The sequence below is a fragment of the Bufo gargarizans genome, chromosome 1 (genome assembly GCF_014858855.1).
Source record: "Bufo gargarizans isolate SCDJY-AF-19 chromosome 1, ASM1485885v1, whole genome shotgun sequence".
NCBI lineage: Eukaryota > Metazoa > Chordata > Amphibia > Anura > Bufonidae > Bufo > Bufo gargarizans.
This window is the reverse complement of record NC_058080.1, coordinates 278,372,896-278,391,321: the sequence shown is the minus strand read 5'-3', so window position 1 is coordinate 278,391,321 and position 18,426 is coordinate 278,372,896. Positions and strand designations below refer to the sequence as shown.

General features: G+C 58.6%; 1 protein-coding gene across 5 annotated transcripts in view; it reads left to right on the top strand.

Moving 5' to 3' along the window:
- STIM1 (stromal interaction molecule 1) overlaps window positions 1–18,426 on the top strand; it is a 39,765-nt gene that overhangs the window by 10,450 nt on the left and 10,889 nt on the right. For all 5 annotated transcript variants that reach the window (XM_044303871.1, XM_044303889.1, XM_044303881.1 and 2 more), the window contains exons 2-7: window positions 5,382–5,512; window positions 7,422–7,536; window positions 8,325–8,436; window positions 9,438–9,553; window positions 11,785–11,962; window positions 14,325–14,502. In XM_044303871.1, coding sequence (XP_044159806.1) covers window positions 5,382–5,512; window positions 7,422–7,536; window positions 8,325–8,436; window positions 9,438–9,553; window positions 11,785–11,962; window positions 14,325–14,502 — 830 coding nt within the window. The remainder of the gene's footprint in view (window positions 1–5,381; window positions 5,513–7,421; window positions 7,537–8,324; window positions 8,437–9,437; window positions 9,554–11,784; window positions 11,963–14,324; window positions 14,503–18,426) is intronic.

The following is an 18,426-nucleotide window of genomic DNA, read 5'->3' as shown; positions in this document are numbered from 1 at the left end:
ATTACACTGCTGACTATAGGAGGGGCTCGGTGCACCCCCCATTACACTGCTGACTATAGGAGGGGCTCGGTGCCCCCCCATTACACTGCTGACTATAGGAGGGGCTCGGTGCACCCCCCATTACACGGCTGACTGTAGGAGGGGCTCGGTGCACCCCCATTACACGGCTGACTATAGGAGGGGCTCGGTGCACCCCCCCGTTACACGGCTGACTATAGGAGGGGCTCGGTGCACCCCCCATTACACGGCTGACTATAGGAGGGGCTCGGTGCACCCCCCATTACACGGCTGACTATAGGAGGGGTTCGGTGCACCCCCCCCATTACACGTCTGACTGTAGGAGGGGCTCGGTGCACCCCCATTACACGGCTGACTATAGGAGGGGCTCGGTGCACCCCCCATTACACGGCTGACTGTAGGAGGGGCTCGGTGCACCCCCCATTACACGGCTGACTGTAGGAGGGGCTCTGTGCACCCCCCATTACACGGCTGACTATAGGAGGGGCTCGGTGCACCCCCCATTACACGGCTGACTATAGGAGGGGCTCGGTGCACCCCCCATTACACGGCTGACTATAGGAGGGGTTCGGTGCACCCCCCCATTACATGGCTGACTGTAGGAGGGGCTCGGTGCACCCCCCATTACACGGCTGACTATAGGAGGGGCTCGGTGCACCCCCCATTACACGGCTGACTGTAGGAGGGGCTCGGTGCACCCCCCATTACACGGCTGACTGTAGGAGGGGCTCGGTGCCCCCCCCCATTACACGGCTGACTATAGGAGGGGCTCGGTGCCCCCCCATTACACTGCTGACTATAGGAGGGGCTCGGTGCACCCCCCCCCATTACACTGCTGACTATAGGAGGGGCTCGGTGCACCCCCCATTACACGGCTGACTGTAGGAGGGGCTCGGTGCACCCCCCCATTACACGGCTGACTGTAGGAGGGGCTCGGTGCACCCCCCCATTACACGGCTGACTATAGGAGGGACTCGGTGCACCCCCCCATTACACTGCTGACTATAGGAGGGGCTCGGTGCACCCCACCATTACACTGCTGACTATAGGAGGGGCTCGGTGCACCCCACCATTACACTGCTGACTATAGGAGGGGCTCGGTGCACCCCACCATTACACGGCTGACTATAGGAGGGGCTCGGTGCACCCCACCATTACACTGCTGACTATAGGAGGGGCTCGGTGCACCCCCCATTACACGGCTGACTGTAGGAGGGGCTCGGTGCACCCCCCATTACACGGCTGACTATAGGAGGGGCTCGGTGCACCCCCCCATTACACGGCTGACTATAGGAGGGGCTCGGTGCCCCCCCATTACACTGCTGACTATAGGAGGGGCTCGGTGCCCCCCCCATTACACTGCTGACTATAGAAGGGGCTCGGTGCACCCCCCATTACACTGCTGACTATAGAAGGGGCTCGGTGCACCCCCCCATTACACTGCTGACTATAGAAGGGGCTCGGTGCACCCCCCCATTACACTGCTGACTATAGAAGGGGCTCGGTGCACCCCCCATTACACGGCTGACTATAGGAGGGGCTCTGTGCACCCCCCCATTACACGGCTGACTATAGGAGGGGCTCGGTGCACCCCCCATTACACGGCTGACTATAGGAGGGGCTCGGTGCACCCCCCATTATGTCCTGCACCCCCGGTTACACGGCTGACTATAGGAGGGGCTCGGTGCACCCCCCATTACACGGCTGACTATTGGAGGGGCTCTGTGCACCCCCATTATGTCCTGCACCCCCGGAGGCCCTGACTGATGAGAGGGATTGGTCAGCACACGAGGAGTGCGGGAAAGCTGGGTGACCCCTGTGGGACCCGTGATGGCAGTGGCAGGTGGTCACCCAGCTTTCCCGCGCACAGATAAGAAATATCCCGCAGGGGTGGTGCGGGGGATATAGAGCAGCTTCGTCTTTGTTGCGGGGTCTTCTCGGCAGTGATGGGGCCCCGGCTGGTAGGATTTACGTCTTGAGTTATTCAGTCTGAGAGGACAGAGCGGGCGGCTCGCCCCGGTGTGTGTACACCCCTCAGGTGAGTCGCTGTAATTGTGGATGTTAGTGGTTGTAGTACCTCTCCTGGGTCCTGCCTGAAGCCTATGCATAGCAACCCCCCCTCCCCCCCTTATACACAGTCACTACTCCCATCATCCTCCCGTGCGCATAGAACAATAGTGCGCTGTTCTGGGAGGACACACCTGTGTTTACAGCACGCCGCCCTCATTGTGTGCCAGGTGCTGTGCCCGCCTCACTGCCTGCTGCACCCGATAGCCGGATGATCACTGCACCTCTGACTACACCACCCAAAAGGTGGACAAGCCTTAAACGTCTGCCGCTTTCTGACAGCTGAGGTTTTGTTACAGTGTGTCGGTGCAGGGAGGAGCTGACCACCTGGAGGATAGGAGAGGCTGCCGAGTCAAGGTCACAGATTGTCTGCCCTGATGCATTGTAACAGACCCTCAGCTGTGTGAGCGTCACACTGTGGCCGTGACCCTGACATTGTGTGGAGGCTTCACCATGGTCACCGCGTACACAGCGAGAAAACGGCGGCGCCTCTCCAGGAGCCTCTAATCCTCTCACAATCCCCCGTCAGCCGGCCTCCTTCATATAGAGTCCTTAAAGGGACCCGCTGCCTGTCAGCCTCCGCTGCATCCATTAAATAGACCCCCCGGGGGGCTGTATAGACTGTAATACAGATCAGGAGGAGGGGGTCTGTAGGGTAGGGGTATGGCGGCCAGGAGAAGAGGGGGTCTTTAGGGTGGGGGTATGGCGGGCAGGAGGAGAGGGGGTCTTTAGGGTGGGGGTATGGCGGTCAGGAGGAGAGGGGGTCTTTAGGGTGGGGGTATGGCGGGCAGGAGGAGAGGGGGTCTGTAGGGTAGGGGTATGGCGGCCAGGAGGAGAGGGGGTCTTTAGGGTGGGGGTATGGCGGGCAGGAGGAGAGGGGGTCTTTAGGGTGGGGGTATGGCGGTCAGGAGGAGAGGGGGTCTTTAGGGTGGGGGTATGGCGGTCAGGAGGAGAGGGGGTCTTTAGGGTGGGGCGGCCAGGAGAAGAGGGGGTCTTTAGGGTGGGGGTATGGCGGGCAGGAGGAGGAGAGGGGGTCTTTAGGGTGGGGGTATGGCGGGCAGGAGGAGGGGGGTCTTCAGGGTAGGGCGGCCAGGAGAAGAGGGGGTCTTTAGGGTGGGGGTATGGCGGGCAGGAGGAGGAGAGGGGGTCTTTAGGGTGGGGGTATGGCGGGCAGGAGGAGAGGGGGTCTTTAGGGTGGGGGTATGGCGGGCAGGAGGAGAGGGGGGTCTTTAGGGTGGGGGTATGGCGGGCAGGAGGAGGGGGGGAGTCTTCAGGGTAGGGCGGCCAGGAAAAGAGGGGGTCTTCAGGGTGGGGGTATGGCGGGCAGGAGGAGAGGGGGGTCTTTAGGGTGGGGATATGGCGGGCAGGAGGAGGGGGGGGTCTTCAGGGTAGGGCGGCCAGGAGAAGAGGGGGTCTTCAGGGTGGGGGTATGGCGGGCAGGAGGATGGGAGGTATTTAGGGTGGGGGTATGGCGGGCAGGAGGAGAGGGGGGTCTTAAGGCTAGACCTGTGATCCACAACATGTGGCTCTCTAGCTGTTGCCGAACTACAACTCCCATCATGCCAGAGAGCCGCAGCAGTGGACCCTGATGGGCAGAGTTATAAATCAGTAGGGGTGCTCTGCGCCATTGTCCATCGCGGTTTCTACATATTTATGATGATGTCATGTGACCGCAAAACGGACCTTGCTGCCCCCCGCAAAGGTGAGACCTGTACCCACGAGCCACTGTCTGGACCTGGAGGTTGTCACAGCCCCGCCCCTTGCTGATGACATCACTAGTTACTCGTTCCACCTTCTGCAGGTTGAGGAGTTTTCTCTGTTCCTGTGATGAGGTTTAATGACTTAGATCAGCATCTGTCTGTGGGCAGCGCAGGGTTAATGAGGTGGAACGAGACGTCTTGTGCCACCAGCCTCCCTCTAAGGAGGTGACCGGGATAGTGAGATGAGGTGTGATCTCGGTGGAGCTGGCACAGATTCGCTCTGATGGTGGCAGAGAACACAATGTGATATCAGTTCTGAGTAGGCCAGGACCCCCGTCGGGACCCGTGCTCGGGACGTTCTAAGGAGGTTTAGGAGAAAGCTCCTACTGAGCAGCGACAACGTCTCTACTAGTGAGAAGTAACCGCGCAGGAAAGCTGCGAATAACTGATAGAGACGTCTCCTTACTGTACCCACCGCCGTCATCTCTGCCAGCGATGATACCGCACAAGGGCTGCTCAACCAAGATACCGCAGAGATATAGAGGGCGTCGCGGGCTGTGTTTAAAAGAATATAATAAAGGTTATAAAATAAAAAGAATAAATAATTAGGCCTAAAACAGACTTGGTGCCGCCCGGTACTGATTTATCTGCATTTTCAGAACATTCTGGGCCAAAAGGCTCATTATTTTTTTCTAAAATTATTGTATGTTTTGTAGAACACGCCCCTCCAGCGACTGATGAGGAGCGTCGGCGCGCCACCCGGCTCTCCCGGGGCCCCGAGGAGCGTCGGCGCGCCAGTCCTTGCCGCGGGCCCCCCAGTCCTTGCCGCGGGCCCCCCAGTCCTTGCCGCGGGCCCCCCAGTCCTTGCCGCGGGCCCCCCAGTCCTTGCCGCGGGCCCCCCAGTCCTTGCCGCGGGCCCCCCAGTCCTTGCCGCGGGCCCCCCAGTCCTTGCCGCGGGCCCCCCAGTCCTTGCCGCGGGCCCCCCAGTCCTTGCCGCGGGCCCCCCAGTCCTTGCCGCGGGCCCCCCAGTCCTTGCCGCGGGCCCCCCAGTCCTTGCCGCGGGCCCCCCAGTCCTTGCCGCGGGCCCCCCAGTCCTTGCCGCGGGCCCCCCAGTCCTTGCCGCGGGCCCCCCAGTCCTTGCCGCGGGCCCCCCAGTCCTTGCCGCGGGCCCCCCAGTCCTTGCCGCGGGCCCCCCAGTCCTTGCCGCGGGCCCCCCAGTCCTTGCCGCGGGCCCCCCAGTCCTTGCCGCGGGCCCCCCAGTCCTTGCCGCGGGCCCCCCAGTCCTTGCCGCGGGCCCCCCAGTCCTTGCCGCGGGCCCCCCAGTCCTTGCCGCGGGCCCCCCAGTCCTTGCCGCGGGCCCCCCAGTCCTTGCCGCGGGCCCCCCAGTCCTTGCCGCGGGCCCCCCAGTCCTGGCCCCCAGTCCTTGCCGCGGGCGCCCCAGTCCTGGCCCCGGGCGCCCCAGTCCTGGCCCCGGGCGCCCCAGTCCTGGCCCCGGGCGCCCCAGTCCTGGCCCCGGGCGCCCCAGTCCTGGCCCCCGTCGGCCGCGGCGCCTCGTGCCTCATTGCTGGTCTCCTCTCACGGTTCCTTCTCTTGCAGTGTTCTGCCGGATCGACCAGCTGCTGTGCCAGCGGGAGGACGAGCTCCTGAGCTTCGAGGCGGTGGTCAGCATCCACAAGCAGATGGACGATGACGCCAATGGGAACGTGGACGTGGAGGAGAGCGACGAGGTATGATAGGCTCAGCGCCCATCTGCTCCAGTCACATCCGGAGCTGCAGTCATGTGCCATCTGTCAGCCGTGGACCGACTCCCATAATCCCCTGCATGCCTCTGAGAGGTGTGAGGTCCTGCATGACGAGACCTAGCAGAGTTGTGACTGCAGCTTTGGGTGTGACTGGAGATGACAGGATGTACATGGAGGAGGCACTTGCTCAGCGGTGCCTCTTCTCAGTGGCTCAGGCCTCGGGTTCTGGAAGATCACTTTACCTCTTCCCAGGCTAAATATACAGAAGAACAGCTGAGGGGGGGAGGGGGCGCCACGGGTGACCCTTTATATGCCTGCCAGAAATGAGCGACCGGGGGGAGGGGCTTGTACCCCGCGCAGGGCTGGTATACTGTATCTGCGCAGCCGGATATGGCGGGGGGGGGGGCGGGGGCCACTTACTGGATATAGTGGGGGACTCACTGGATATAGTGGGGGGGGAGGCAGGGGTCACTGGATATATTGGAGGGTGGGAAGGTCACAAGATTTATTGGGGGGTAGAGGGTTACCGGATATAGTGGTGCCAGGTGTGTGGCGGTCACTGTATATGGGGGACACAAGGTCATCGGATATGGTGGTGGGTGTGTCACAGTCACTGGATATAGTGGGGGGGCGCAGGGGTCACTGTATATGGTGGTGGGCTGGGGTCGCTGACTGGATGTAGTGGGGGGGCTCACTGGATGTAGTGGGGGGGTGCAGGGGTCACTGTATATGGTGGTGGGCTGGGATCGCTGACTGGATGTAGTGGGGGGGCTCACTGGATGTAGTGGGGGGGGGGGTGCAGGGGTCACTGTATATGGTGGTGGGCTGGGATCGCTGACTGGATGTAGTGGGGGGGCTCACTGGATGTAGTGGGGGGGGGGGGGTGCAGGGGTCACTGTATATGGTGGTGGGCTGGGGTCGCTGACTGGATGTAGTGGGGGGGCTCACTGGATATAGTGGGGGGGGCGCAGGGGTCACTGTATATGGTGGTGGGCTGGAGTCGCTGACTGGATGTAGTGGGGGGGCTCACTGGATATAGTGGGGGGGGGCGCAGGGGTCACTGTATATGGTGGTGGGCTGGGGTCGCTGACTGGATGTAGTGGGGGGGTTGGCGCAGGGGTCGCTGGATACGGCGGGGGTGCGGCAGTCGCTGGATACGGCGGGGGTGCGGCAGTCGCTGGATACGGCGGGGGTGCGGCAGTCGCTGGATACGGCGGGGGTGCGGCAGTCGCTGGATACGGCGGGGGTGCGGCAGTCGCTGGATACGGCGGGGATGCGGCAGTCGCTGGATACGGCGGGGGTGCGGCAGTCGCTGGATACGGCGGGGGTGCGGCAGTCGCTGGATACGGCGGGGGTGCGGCAGTCGCTGGATACGGCGGGGGTGCGGCAGTCGCTGGATACGGCGGGGGTGCGGCAGTCGCTGGATACGGCGGGGGTGCGGCAGTCGCTGGATACGGCGGGGGTGCGGCAGTCGCTGGATACGGCGGGGGTGCGGCAGTCGCTGGATACGGCGGGGGTGCGGCAGTCGCTGGATACGGCGGGGGCTCCTCACTAGGGGGCGGGTGTTTTATTGCTCTCTCTTTATCTTCCACTTCACTGGTAATTGGCGCTTATCTGAGGGGGGGGGGGGGTCAGTGCGCTGCGCAGGAGATGTTCTGTGTATTACAGACACGGTCGGGGGATTCATCACGGCCTGGACTGTCAATGTGATTTTCTTAAAGGTCCAGTAGCCCTGGATATCGTGTGGGTCGGCGCCCCTCATGGCTGACCAGTCGTGTCCGCTCTCTTCGTGGGTCGGCGCCCCTCGTGGCTGACCAGTCGTGTCCGCTCTCTTCGTGGGTCGGCGCCCCTCATGGGGGGGTCACTTACTTATGGCTGTGTCCTCTGCTTTCAGTTTATAAGAGAAGATCTGAATTACCACGACCCGACGGTGAAGCACAGCACCTTCCATGGAGAGGACAAGCTGATCAGCGTGGAGGACCTGTGGAACACGTGGAAGGTGTCAGAAGGTAGGGCGAGGTGGTGACTGTTACCATGACAACACGCTGGTAGTATAAGGGTTCCCATGGAAATAGAGGTACTAATTTCTGTGGTGATGATATTACTAAAGGTGCAGATTTTGTTTCCATGGTGATGCAGATATTTGTTGTGGGTCTTCTTGCTAGTTACCATGGTGATGCTGGTTTTGTGGGAGGTGGTTGCTAAAATGAAATGTTTGCTGGTTTCCATGGCAATATTGATGCTGGCCTCCAGTGTAGTGGTTTCCATGGTGATGTAGATGTTAGTCACCAAAATAATGGTTTTCATGGTAATGTAGTTTCTGGTCTCCAGGGTAGTGGTTTCCTTGGTGATGTAGTTGATAATCTCCTGGGTAGTCGTTTCCATGGTGATCTGTAGTTACCAACCTCATGTACTGGTTTCCATGGTGATATAGATGTTGGTCGCCAGGGTAGCGGTTTCCATGGTGATATAGATGTTGGTCGCCAGGGTAGCGGTTTCCATGGTTATGTAGATGTTGTTCTTGGTAGTGGTTTTGTGCATGTCGCCAGGCCCCTTTTGCCGTGCGGGTCGCCAGGCCCCTTTTGCCGTGCGGGTCGCCAGGCCCCTTTTGCCGTGCGGGTCGCCAGGCCCCTTTTGCCGTGCGGGTCGCCAGGCCCCTTTTGCCGTGCGGGTCGCCAGGCCCCTTTTGCCGTGCGGGTCTCCAGGCCCCTTTTGCCGTGCGGGTCTCCAGGCCCCTTTTGCCGTGCGGGTCTCCAGGGCCCTTTTGCTGTGACCATTCTCTTTCCTTTTTCCTCAGTGTATAACTGGACGGCGGACGAGGTGGTTCAGTGGCTCATCGCCTACGTGGAGCTTCCACAATACGAGGAGGTGTTCCGGAAGCTGCAGCTGAGCGGCAGGGATATGCCCAGGTAGGTGATCCATTTCACTAGGGGAAAGTATTCATCAAAAAACCCTTCAGGTGATCCCCGATGTTGTCCCTTCTCTGTATGCAGCGTCCTCCAGTCCCGGTTTATTCTCCTCCTTTGGCCCGGATCTCTTCTCTGGGATCTCCAGGAGAGTAATCCCCATCCTCCAGCAGGCTGGATCCCGGGTAGTGGTTCTGTAGTGGATTAACAGAACCTGTTTTCATGCTGGATCTCTGAGACCTTGTATGCCTGGCTGGCACATCACTGTTGGATCCCAATCTATGGTTGATCCCTGGGATCTGAGATGGGTGACGCTTTTACTATGCTGGGTCACAGGGATCTGCCATGAATTCTGGCTGCCTGAGTTCTGGTCTTGGTGTCCACACTGTTTCTGTGCTGGATCCTGTGGATTAGTAATGAGCGTCTGGCTGGATCTCTGGGATCTGAGATGACTGGCCCGGATTCTATGCTACATGCTCTGGATCACGTTGTCTCTGCTCCATTTGGGATCCGAGATCTATTTTCTATGCTGGATCCTCAGGATCTGGGATGAGTTCTGTGGGATCTGTAAGCAGCTGATCTCCTGAGATCTTCACCGCTGTTCACATTAGTCGTGGTCCTGGGATCTCCTCCTCATTGGTCAGATGATAATGCAGCCAATCCGCCCGCGGCTCTGGTACGCACACGCTTACATTGTCCAGTTGGGATCCACGCGGTTAAATGTCGACAGTCGCAGTCGTCTTGTAATAATGCAGCCGTTATATGGGGGGGGGGGGGGGGATCGGGCCGGTGCGTTATAGGCTGTAGATTATAACCTGTCCATGGCCTGATCTCTGGACCTACCTTGTGTTAAGTGGTTATCCGACCGTGCGAGGAATAGCGGCGCCGGGTGTGACGACAGTCTCCGTGGTGACCGGGATTGACAGAGCGTGTGATTGGTCGCCATGGTTTTGTGTTACTGTGAGCGCTCGCGTCACTGACCGCCATTGTCCTGCTCCTCTTAGGTTAGCGATAACGAACGCCACCATGACGGGAACGCTGCTGAAGATGACGGACCGCAGCCACCGGCAGAAGCTGCAGCTGAAGGCGCTGGACACGGTGCTGTTCGGACCCCCTCTGTGTGAGTACCCGTCACCCCTGCGCCGGGTCGTTGGTTATATCTGTGCCTGGGAAAGCGGAGTGTGAACCAATATGGCCGCCATTCCATGGGGTTTAACCCAGCTTTCCCAAGTTCTGGAATTACAGCACTGTACCCCAGCGCACCTCTGGTCACATACGCTGCGTACAGGAGTCTGTAGGAGCTGTGCTTTGTGGGGTTACCCGGGGGTTGGTTGGGGAGGTGGAGGAGCTGTGCTCTGTGGTGTTACCTCGGGGGCTGGTTGGGGGTATGGAGTAGCTGTGCTTTGTGGGGGTACCTCGGGGGCTGGTTGGGGGTATGGAGTAGCTGTGCTCTGTGGGGGTACCACGGGGGGTGGTTGGGGGGATGGAGTAGCTGTGCTCTGTGGGGGTACCTCGGGGGCTGGTTGGGGGGCTGGAGGAGCTGTGCTCTGTGGGGGTACCTCGGGGGCTGGTTGGGGGGGATGGAGGAGCTGTGCTCTGTGGTGTTACCTCGTGGGCTGGTTGGGGGGGATGGAGGAGCTGTGCTTTGTGGGGGTACCTCGGGGGCTGGTTGGGGGGCATGGAGGAGCTGTGCTTTGTGGGGGTACCTCGGGGGCTGGTTGGGGGGCATGGAGGAGCTGTGCTTTGTGGGGGTACCTCGGGGGCTGGTTGGGGGGATGGAGGAGCTGTGCTTTGTGGGGGTACCTCGGGGGCTGGTTGGGGGGATGGAGGAGCTGTGCTCTGTGGGGGTACCTCGGGGGCTGGTTGGGGGGATGGAGTAGCTGTGCTCTGTGGGGGTACCTCGGGGGCTGGTTGGGGGGATGGAGGAGCTGTGCTCTGTGGGGGTACCCCGGGGGCTGGTTGGGGGGGATGGAGGAGCTGTGCTCTGTGGGGGTACCCCGGGGGAGGGTGGGGAGCTGCAGGAGCTGTGCTCTGTGGGGGTACCCCGGGGGAGGGTGGGGAGCTGGAGGAGCTGTGCTCTGTGGGGGTACCCTGGGGGAGGGTGGGGAGCTGGAGGAGCTGTGCTCTGTGGGGGTACCCCGGGGGAGGGTGGGGAGCTGGAGGAGCTGTGCTCTGTGGGGGTACCCCGGGGGAGGGTGGGGAGCTGGAGGAGCTGTGCTCTGTGGGGGTACCCTGGGGGGTGGGTGGGGAGCTGGAGGAGCTGTGCTCTGTGGGGGTACCCCGGGGGTGGTTGGGGAGCTGGAGGAGCTGTGCTCTGTGGGGGTACCCTGGGGGGTGGGTGGGGAGCTGGAGGAGCTGTGCTCTGTGGGGGTACCCTGGGGGGTGGGTGGGGAGCTGGAGGAGCTGTGCTCTGTGGGGGTACCCCGGGGGTGGTTGGGGAGCTGGAGGAGCTGTGCTCTGTGGGGGTACCCTGGGGGGTGGGTGGGGAGCTGGAGGAGCTGTGCTCTGTGGGGGTACCCCGGGGGTGGTTGGGGAGCTGGAGGAGCTGTGCTCTGTGGGGGTACCTTCGGGGGAGGGTGGGGAGCTGGAGGTGCTGTGCTCTGTGGGGGTACCTCGGGGGCTGGTTTTGGGGATGGAGGAGCTGGAGCTGTGCTCTGTGGGGGGGATCTCTCCCGGGGCCCCTGTGTTGGTGTCGCCCTGGGAACCTTATTCTGTGTTTTCCTCTTTGTAAACATTTGCTCTGTGGTGTTTGCTCTTCCTTCAGTGACATTGATTTATCTTGCAGGGCGGTGACCCTGGGGGGGGGGGGGGGGGGGGCGCGTCGACCCTGTGGTCGGGGAGCTGAGGGGGGGCGATGACCTGGGCGGCGGGGGAATAGTTTTCATCGGGCCCCCGTTGTTGCGGGGGGGGGGGGTCACCCACCTCTATAGCACATCGTGCTCCAGGCCGGTGACGCTCCGATAAGCTCTGGATTATTTTTAGGCCGTTTACTTAATAATTTCACACGGAATGAAAGCCGACCGGAGCAGCAGAGCGCAGGATCCCGGCCAGCTCTGCATAATGGGAGGAAGCGGGGTCCTCGGGGAGGAGGCGTGTGGCTGTCGCATCCGCAGGTTACGTGCCGCAGGGCACAGCAGGGGGTGGCGGGCGCCCCAATACCCCCAGTGCGTTCTGGGGGAATACAGTTCTCCGTTATTACCCACAATGCCGCGTTTCTCTTTCTGACCCCGCATAGTGACACGACCGCGCGGCTCCCCCTCACCATATGGGGGCAAAGACTGCAGTATAATGGGGGGGCCCGGGTGGGTTGATATCACGGGCGGCCCTCACGCCTGTCCTGTCTCTCCTCAGTGACCCGCCATAACCACCTCAAGGACTTCATGCTGGTGGTCTCCATCGTCATCGGGGTGGGGGGCTGCTGGTTCGCCTACATACAGAACCGCTACTCGAAAGAGCACATGAAGAAGATGATGAAGGACCTGGACGGACTGCACCGGGCCGAGCAGAGCCTGCACGATCTGCAGGAGAGGTGGGTGATCGGGCCCCTGGACCCCTCCATATCATCCGCGATGTAGCTGAGCTGAGTGTGCGCACTGCTGCCCTCCTCTGTGAATATGATGTTATAAACACAGGACGGGCGCCAGGTCTGGAGCCGCTCTCTTCACGGGCGGCCGCCCTTCTATAGTTAGATCCTTCTGCCCTCACATCCGTCCCCTGTATTTACTGTATACACCCCATACTGTGCCAGCGAGGGGGGCAGCGCCAGGCACCACCTTACAGACTGGGAGGCTGGAGGCACATCGGGGGGCTCCGTACACATGGGGCAGGTAGTTGGGGGGGCTCCGTAGACATGGGGCAGCTAGTTGGGGGGGGCTCCGTAGACATGGGGCAGCTAGTTGGGGGGGGCTCCGTAGACATGGGGCAGCTAGTTGGGGGGGCTCCGTAGACATGGGGCAGCTAGTTGGGGGGGGCTCCGTAGACATGGGGCAGCTAGTTGGGGGTCCTCCGTAGACATGGGGCAGCTAGTTGGGGGTCCTCCGTAGACATGGGGCAGCTAGTTGGGGGTCCTCCGTAGACATGGGGCAGCTAGTTGGGGGTCCTCCGTAGACATGGGGCAGCTAGTTGGGGGGGGGGCTCCGTAGACATGGGGCAGCTAGTTGGGGGGGGGCTCCGTAGACATGGGGCAGCTAGTTGGGGGGGGGGCTCCGTAGACATGGGGCAGCTAGTTGGGGGGGCTCCGTAGACATGGGGCAGCTAGTTGGGGGTCCTCCGTAGACATGGGGCAGCTAGTTGGGGGTCCTCCGTAGACATGGGGCAGCTAGTTGGGGGGGCTCCGTAGACATGGGGCAGCTAGTTGGGGGTCCTCCGTAGACATGGGGCAGCTAGTTGGGGGTCCTCCGTAGACATGGGGCAGCTAGTTGGGGGTCCTCCGTAGACATGGGGCAGCTAGTTGGGGGTCCTCCGTAGACATGGGGCAGCTAGTTGGGGGTCCTCCGTAGACATGGGGCAGCTAGTTGGGGGTCCTCCGTAGACATGGGGCAGCTAGTTGGGGGTCCTCCGTAGACATGGGGCAGCTAGTTGGGGGTCTAGGAAATCAAAACACACACTCTCATCATCTTTGTGTTTACTCCACATTCCCAGACGCCCCTCCCCCTTCCTTTTTAAAGAGCACCTGTTTAGCAGCTGGTTCACCACCATATGTCCCCTTTAAATGGCGGTGACTCAGCGGGCACCGGACATTCCTTCTGGAGACCGCTCAGAGCCGCGCATCCCCTGATCACTCATCGGAGGAATGTGGCCTGTGAACTGGAAGCGAGCCTGCAGCCACAGGGACCTCTAGTTGTGAGCAGAGGGTAGTGCAGCCACAGTGACCTCTAGTGGTGAGCAGAGGGTAGTGCAGCCACAGTGACCTCTAGTGGTGAGCAGAGGGTAGTGCAGCCACAGTGACCTCTAGTGGTGAGCAGAGGGTAGTGCAGCCACAGTGACCTCTAGTGGTGAGCAGAGGGTAGTGCAGCCACAGTGACCTCTAGTGGTGAGCAGAGGGTAGTGCAGCCACAGTGACCTCTAGTGGTGAGCAGAGGGTAGTGCAGCCACAGTGACCTCTAGTGGTGAGCAGAGGGTAGTGCAGCCACAGTGACCTCTAGTGGTGAGCAGAAGGTAGTGCAGCCACAGTGACCTCTAGTGGTGAGCAGAGGGTAGTGCAGCCACAGTGACCTCTAGTGGTGAGCAGAGGGTAGTGCAGCCACAGTGACCTCTAGTGGTGAGCAGAGGGTAGTGCAGCCACAGTGACCTCTAGTGGTGAGCAGAGGGTAGTGCAGCCACAGTGACCTCTAGTGGTGAGCAGAGGGTAGTGCAGCCACAGTGACCTCTAGTGGTGAGCAGAGGGTAGTGCAGCCACAGTGACCTCTAGTGGTGAGCAGAGGGTAGTGCAGCCACAGTGACCTCTAGTGGTGAGCAGAGGGTAGTGCAGCCTGCAGCCACAGTGACCTCTAGTGGTGAGCAGAGGGTAGTGCAGCCTGCAGCTGGACAGCATGGGTCACTGGGTACTTATCAAGGCTTGGATGGTGGTGCCAAGTGTGTGTATCTCTGCTCAGGCTGGCACAATGAGGATACCTGCACCCCCACCCTGGATGTGTGCCCTCATTGAGAAAAACTCTACATGTTAATGCCAAGGTAAACAAAGTGGGAAAGGACTGAACCTCTCCTCCATGGGATTGGCCCTGAAGAGTTGTCCAGATGCCTGGCAGCTGTTACTCTAGTGCTTGCTCCACTTGCCGTCTCGTTTGCACCTTCACCCACCCTGATGATTATTTGCCCCTATAGTGAAAGCTCATCAACCTGTACCCGCACCTGTACTCTGTCTCCCTAACAAGCCCCTGTCCTGTCTGCAGACTCCAGAAGGCCCAGGAGGAGCACCGCACTGTGGAGGTGGAGAAGGTCCATCTGGAGAAGAAGCTGCAGAATGAGATCAGTTTGGCCAAACAGGAGGCGCAGAGGCTGCGGGAGCTGCGAGAGGGAACGGAGAACGAGCTGAGCCGGCAGAAGTACGCCGAGCAGGAGCTGGAGCAGGTGAGAACCCGCATGACTAGTGCCCAGGGCTGTACCCCTATGTTACCCGCATAACTAGTGCCCAGGACTGTACCCCTATGTTACCCGCATAACTAGTGCCCAGGACTGTACCCCTATGTTACCCGCATAACTAGTGCCCAGGACTGTACCCCCCCACAAGTATCACAGTGTTCAGGGGATATTATCTGTATTACTAGTGCCCAGGACTGTACCCCTATGTTACCTGTATTACTAGTGCCCAGGACTGTACCTCTATGTTACCTGTATTACTAGTGCCCAGGACTGTACCCCTATGTTACCTGTATTACTAGTGCCCAGGGCTGTACCCCTATGTTACCTGTATTACTAGTGCCCAGGACTGTACCCCTATGTTACCTGTATTACTAGTGCCCAGGACTGTACCCCTATGTTACCTGTATTACTAGTGCCCAGGGCTGTACCCCTATATTACCTGTATTACTAGTGCCCAGGGCTGCACCCCTATGTTACCTGTATTACTAGTGCCCAGGACTGTACCCCTATGTTACCTGTATTACTAGTGCCCAGGACTGCACCCCTATGTTACCTGTATTACTAGTGCCCAGGGCTGCACCCCTATGTTACCTGTATTACTAGTGCCCAGGACTGTACCCCTATGTTACCTGTATTACTAGTGCCCAGGACTGTACCCCTATGTTACCTGTATTACTAGTGCCCAGGGCTGTACCCCTATATTACCTGTATTACTAGTGCCCAGGGCTGCACCCCTATGTTACCTGTATTACTAGTGCCCAGGACTGTACCCCTATGTTACCTGTATTACTAGTGCCCAGGACTGCACCCCTATGTTACCTGTATTACTAGTGCCCAGGGCTGCACCCCTATATTATCTGTATTACTAGTGCCCAGGGCTGCACCCCTATGTTACCTGTATTACTAGTGCCCAGGACTGTACCCCTATGTTACCTGTATTACTAGTGCCCAGGACTGTACCCCTATGTTACCTGTATTACTAGTGCCCAGGACTGTACCCCTATGTTACCTGTATTACTAGTGCCCAGGGCTGTACCCCTATATTACCTGTATTACTAGTGCCCAGGGCTGCACCCCTATGTTACCTGTATTACTAGTGCCCAGGACTGTACCCCTATGTTACCTGTATTACTAGTGCCCAGGACTGCACCCCTATGTTACCTGTATTACTAGTGCCCAGGGCTGCACCCCTATGTTACCTGTATTACTAGTGCCCAGGACTGTACCCCTATGTTACCTGTATTACTAGTGCCCAGGACTGTACCCCTATGTTACCTGTATTACTAGTGCCCAGGGCTGTACCCCTATGTTACCTGTATTACTAGTGCCCAGGGCTGTACCCCTATGTTACCTGTATTACTAGTGCCCAGGACTGTACCCCTATATTATCACAGTGTTCAGGGTGCATTACCTGTATTACTAGTGCCCAGGGCTGCACCCCTATATTACCTGTATTACTAGTGCCCAGGGCTGTACCCCTATGTTACCTGTATTACTAGTGCCCAGGGCTGTACCCCTGTATTACTAGTGCCCAGGGCTGCACCCCTATATTACCTGTATTACTAGTGCCCAGGGCCGCACCCCTGTATTATCACAGTGTTCAGGGTGCATTACCTGTATTACTAGTGCCCAGGGCTGCACCCCTATATTACCTGTATTACTAGTGCCCAGGGCTGTACCCCTATGTTACCTGTATTACTAGTGCCCAGGGCTGCACCCCTGTATTATCACAGTGTTCAGGGTGCATTACCTGTATTACTAGTGCCCAGGGCTGTACCCCTATATTACCTGTATTACTAGTGCCCAGGACTGCACCCCTATATTATCTGTATTACTAGTGCCCAGGGCTGTACCCCTATGTTACCTGTATTACTAGTGCCCAGGGCTGTACCCCTGTATTACTAGTGCACAGGGCTGCACCCCTATATTACCTGTATTACTAGTGCCCAGGGCCGCACCCCTGTATTATCACAGTGTTCAGGGTGCATTACCTGTATTACTAGTGCCCAGGGCTGTACCCCTATATTATCTGTATTACTAGTGCCCAGGGCTGTACCCCTATGTTACCTGTATTACTAGTGCCCAGGGCTGCACCCCTATATTACTTGTATTACTAGTGCCCAGGGCTGTACCCCTATGTTACCTGTATTACTAGTGCCCAGGGCTGTACCCCTATATTATCACAGTGTTCAGGGTGCATTACCTGTATTACTAGTGCCCAGGGCTGTACCCCTATATTACCTGTATTACTAGTGCCCAGGACTGCACCCCTATATTATCTGTATTACTAGTGCCCAGGGCTGTACCCCTATGTTACCTGTATTACTAGTGCCCAGGGCTGTACCCCTGTATTACTAGTGCCCAGGGCTGCACCCCTATATTACCTGTATTACTAGTGCCCAGGGCCGCACCCCTGTATTATCACAGTGTTCAGGGTGCATTACCTGTATTACTAGTGCCCAGGGCTGTACCCCTATATTATCTGTATTACTAGTGCCCAGGGCTGTACCCCTATGTTACCTGTATTACTAGTGCCCAGGGCTGCACCCCTGTATTATCACAGTGTTCAGGGTGCATTACCTGTATTACTAGTGCCCAGGGCTGCACCCCTGTATTACCTGTATTACTAGTGCCCCTGCACCCCTGTATTATCAGTGTTCAGGGTGCATTACCTGTATTACTAGTGCCCCTGCACCCCTGTATTACCTGTATTACTAGTGCCCAGGGCTGTACCCCTGTATTACCTGTATTACGAGTGCCCAGGGCTGTACCCCTGTATTATCTGTATTACTAGTGCCCAGGGCTGCACCCCTGTATTATCAGTGTTCAGGGTGCATTACCTGTATTACTAGTGCCCAGGGCCGCACCCCTGTATTATCAGTGTTCAGGGTACATTACCTGTATTACTAGTGCCCAGGACCGCACCCCTGTATTATCACAGTGTTCAGGGTACATTACCTGTATTACTAGTGCCCAGGACCGCACCCCTGTATTATCACAGTGTTCAGAGTGCATTACCTGTATTACTAGTGCCCAGGACCGCACCCCTGTATTATCAGTGTTCAGGGTACATTACCTGTATTACTAGTGCCCCCGCACCCCTGTATTATCAGTGTTCAGGGTACATTATCTGTATTACTAGTGCCCAGGACCGTACCCCTGTATTATCACAGTGTTCAGGGTGCATTACCTGTATTACTAGTGCCCAGGGCCGCACCCCTGTATTATCAGTGTTCAGGGTACATTACCTGTATTACTAGTGCCCAGGGCCGCACCCCTGTATTCTCAGTGTTCAGGGTGCATTACCTGTATTACTAGTGCCCAGGACCGCACCCCTGTATTATCAGTGTTCAGGGTACATTACCTGTATTACTAGTGCCCAGGGCCGCACCCCTGTATTATCAGTGTTCAGGGTGCATTACCTGTATTACTAGTGCCCCCGCACCCCTGTATTATCAGTGTTCAGGGTACATTACCTGTATTACTAGTGCCCAGGGCTGCACCCCTGTATTATCAGTGTTCAGGGTACATTACCTGTATTACTAGTGCCCAGGACCGCACCCCTGTATTATCAGTGTTCAGGGTGCATTACCTGTATTACTAGTGCCCCCGCACCCCTGTATTATCAGTGTTCAGGGTACATTACCTGTATTACTAGTGCCCAGGGCTGCACCCCTGTATTATCAGTGTTCAGGGTGCATTACCTGTATTACTAGTGCCCAGGGCCGCACCCCTGTATTATCAGTGTTCAGGGTACATTACCTGTATTACTAGTGCCCAGGGCTGCACCCCTGTATTATCAGTGTTCAGGGTACATTACCTGTATTACTAGTGCCCAGGGCTGCACCCCTGTATTATCAGTGTTCAGGGTACATTACCTGTATTACTAGTGCCCAGGGCCGCACCCCTGTA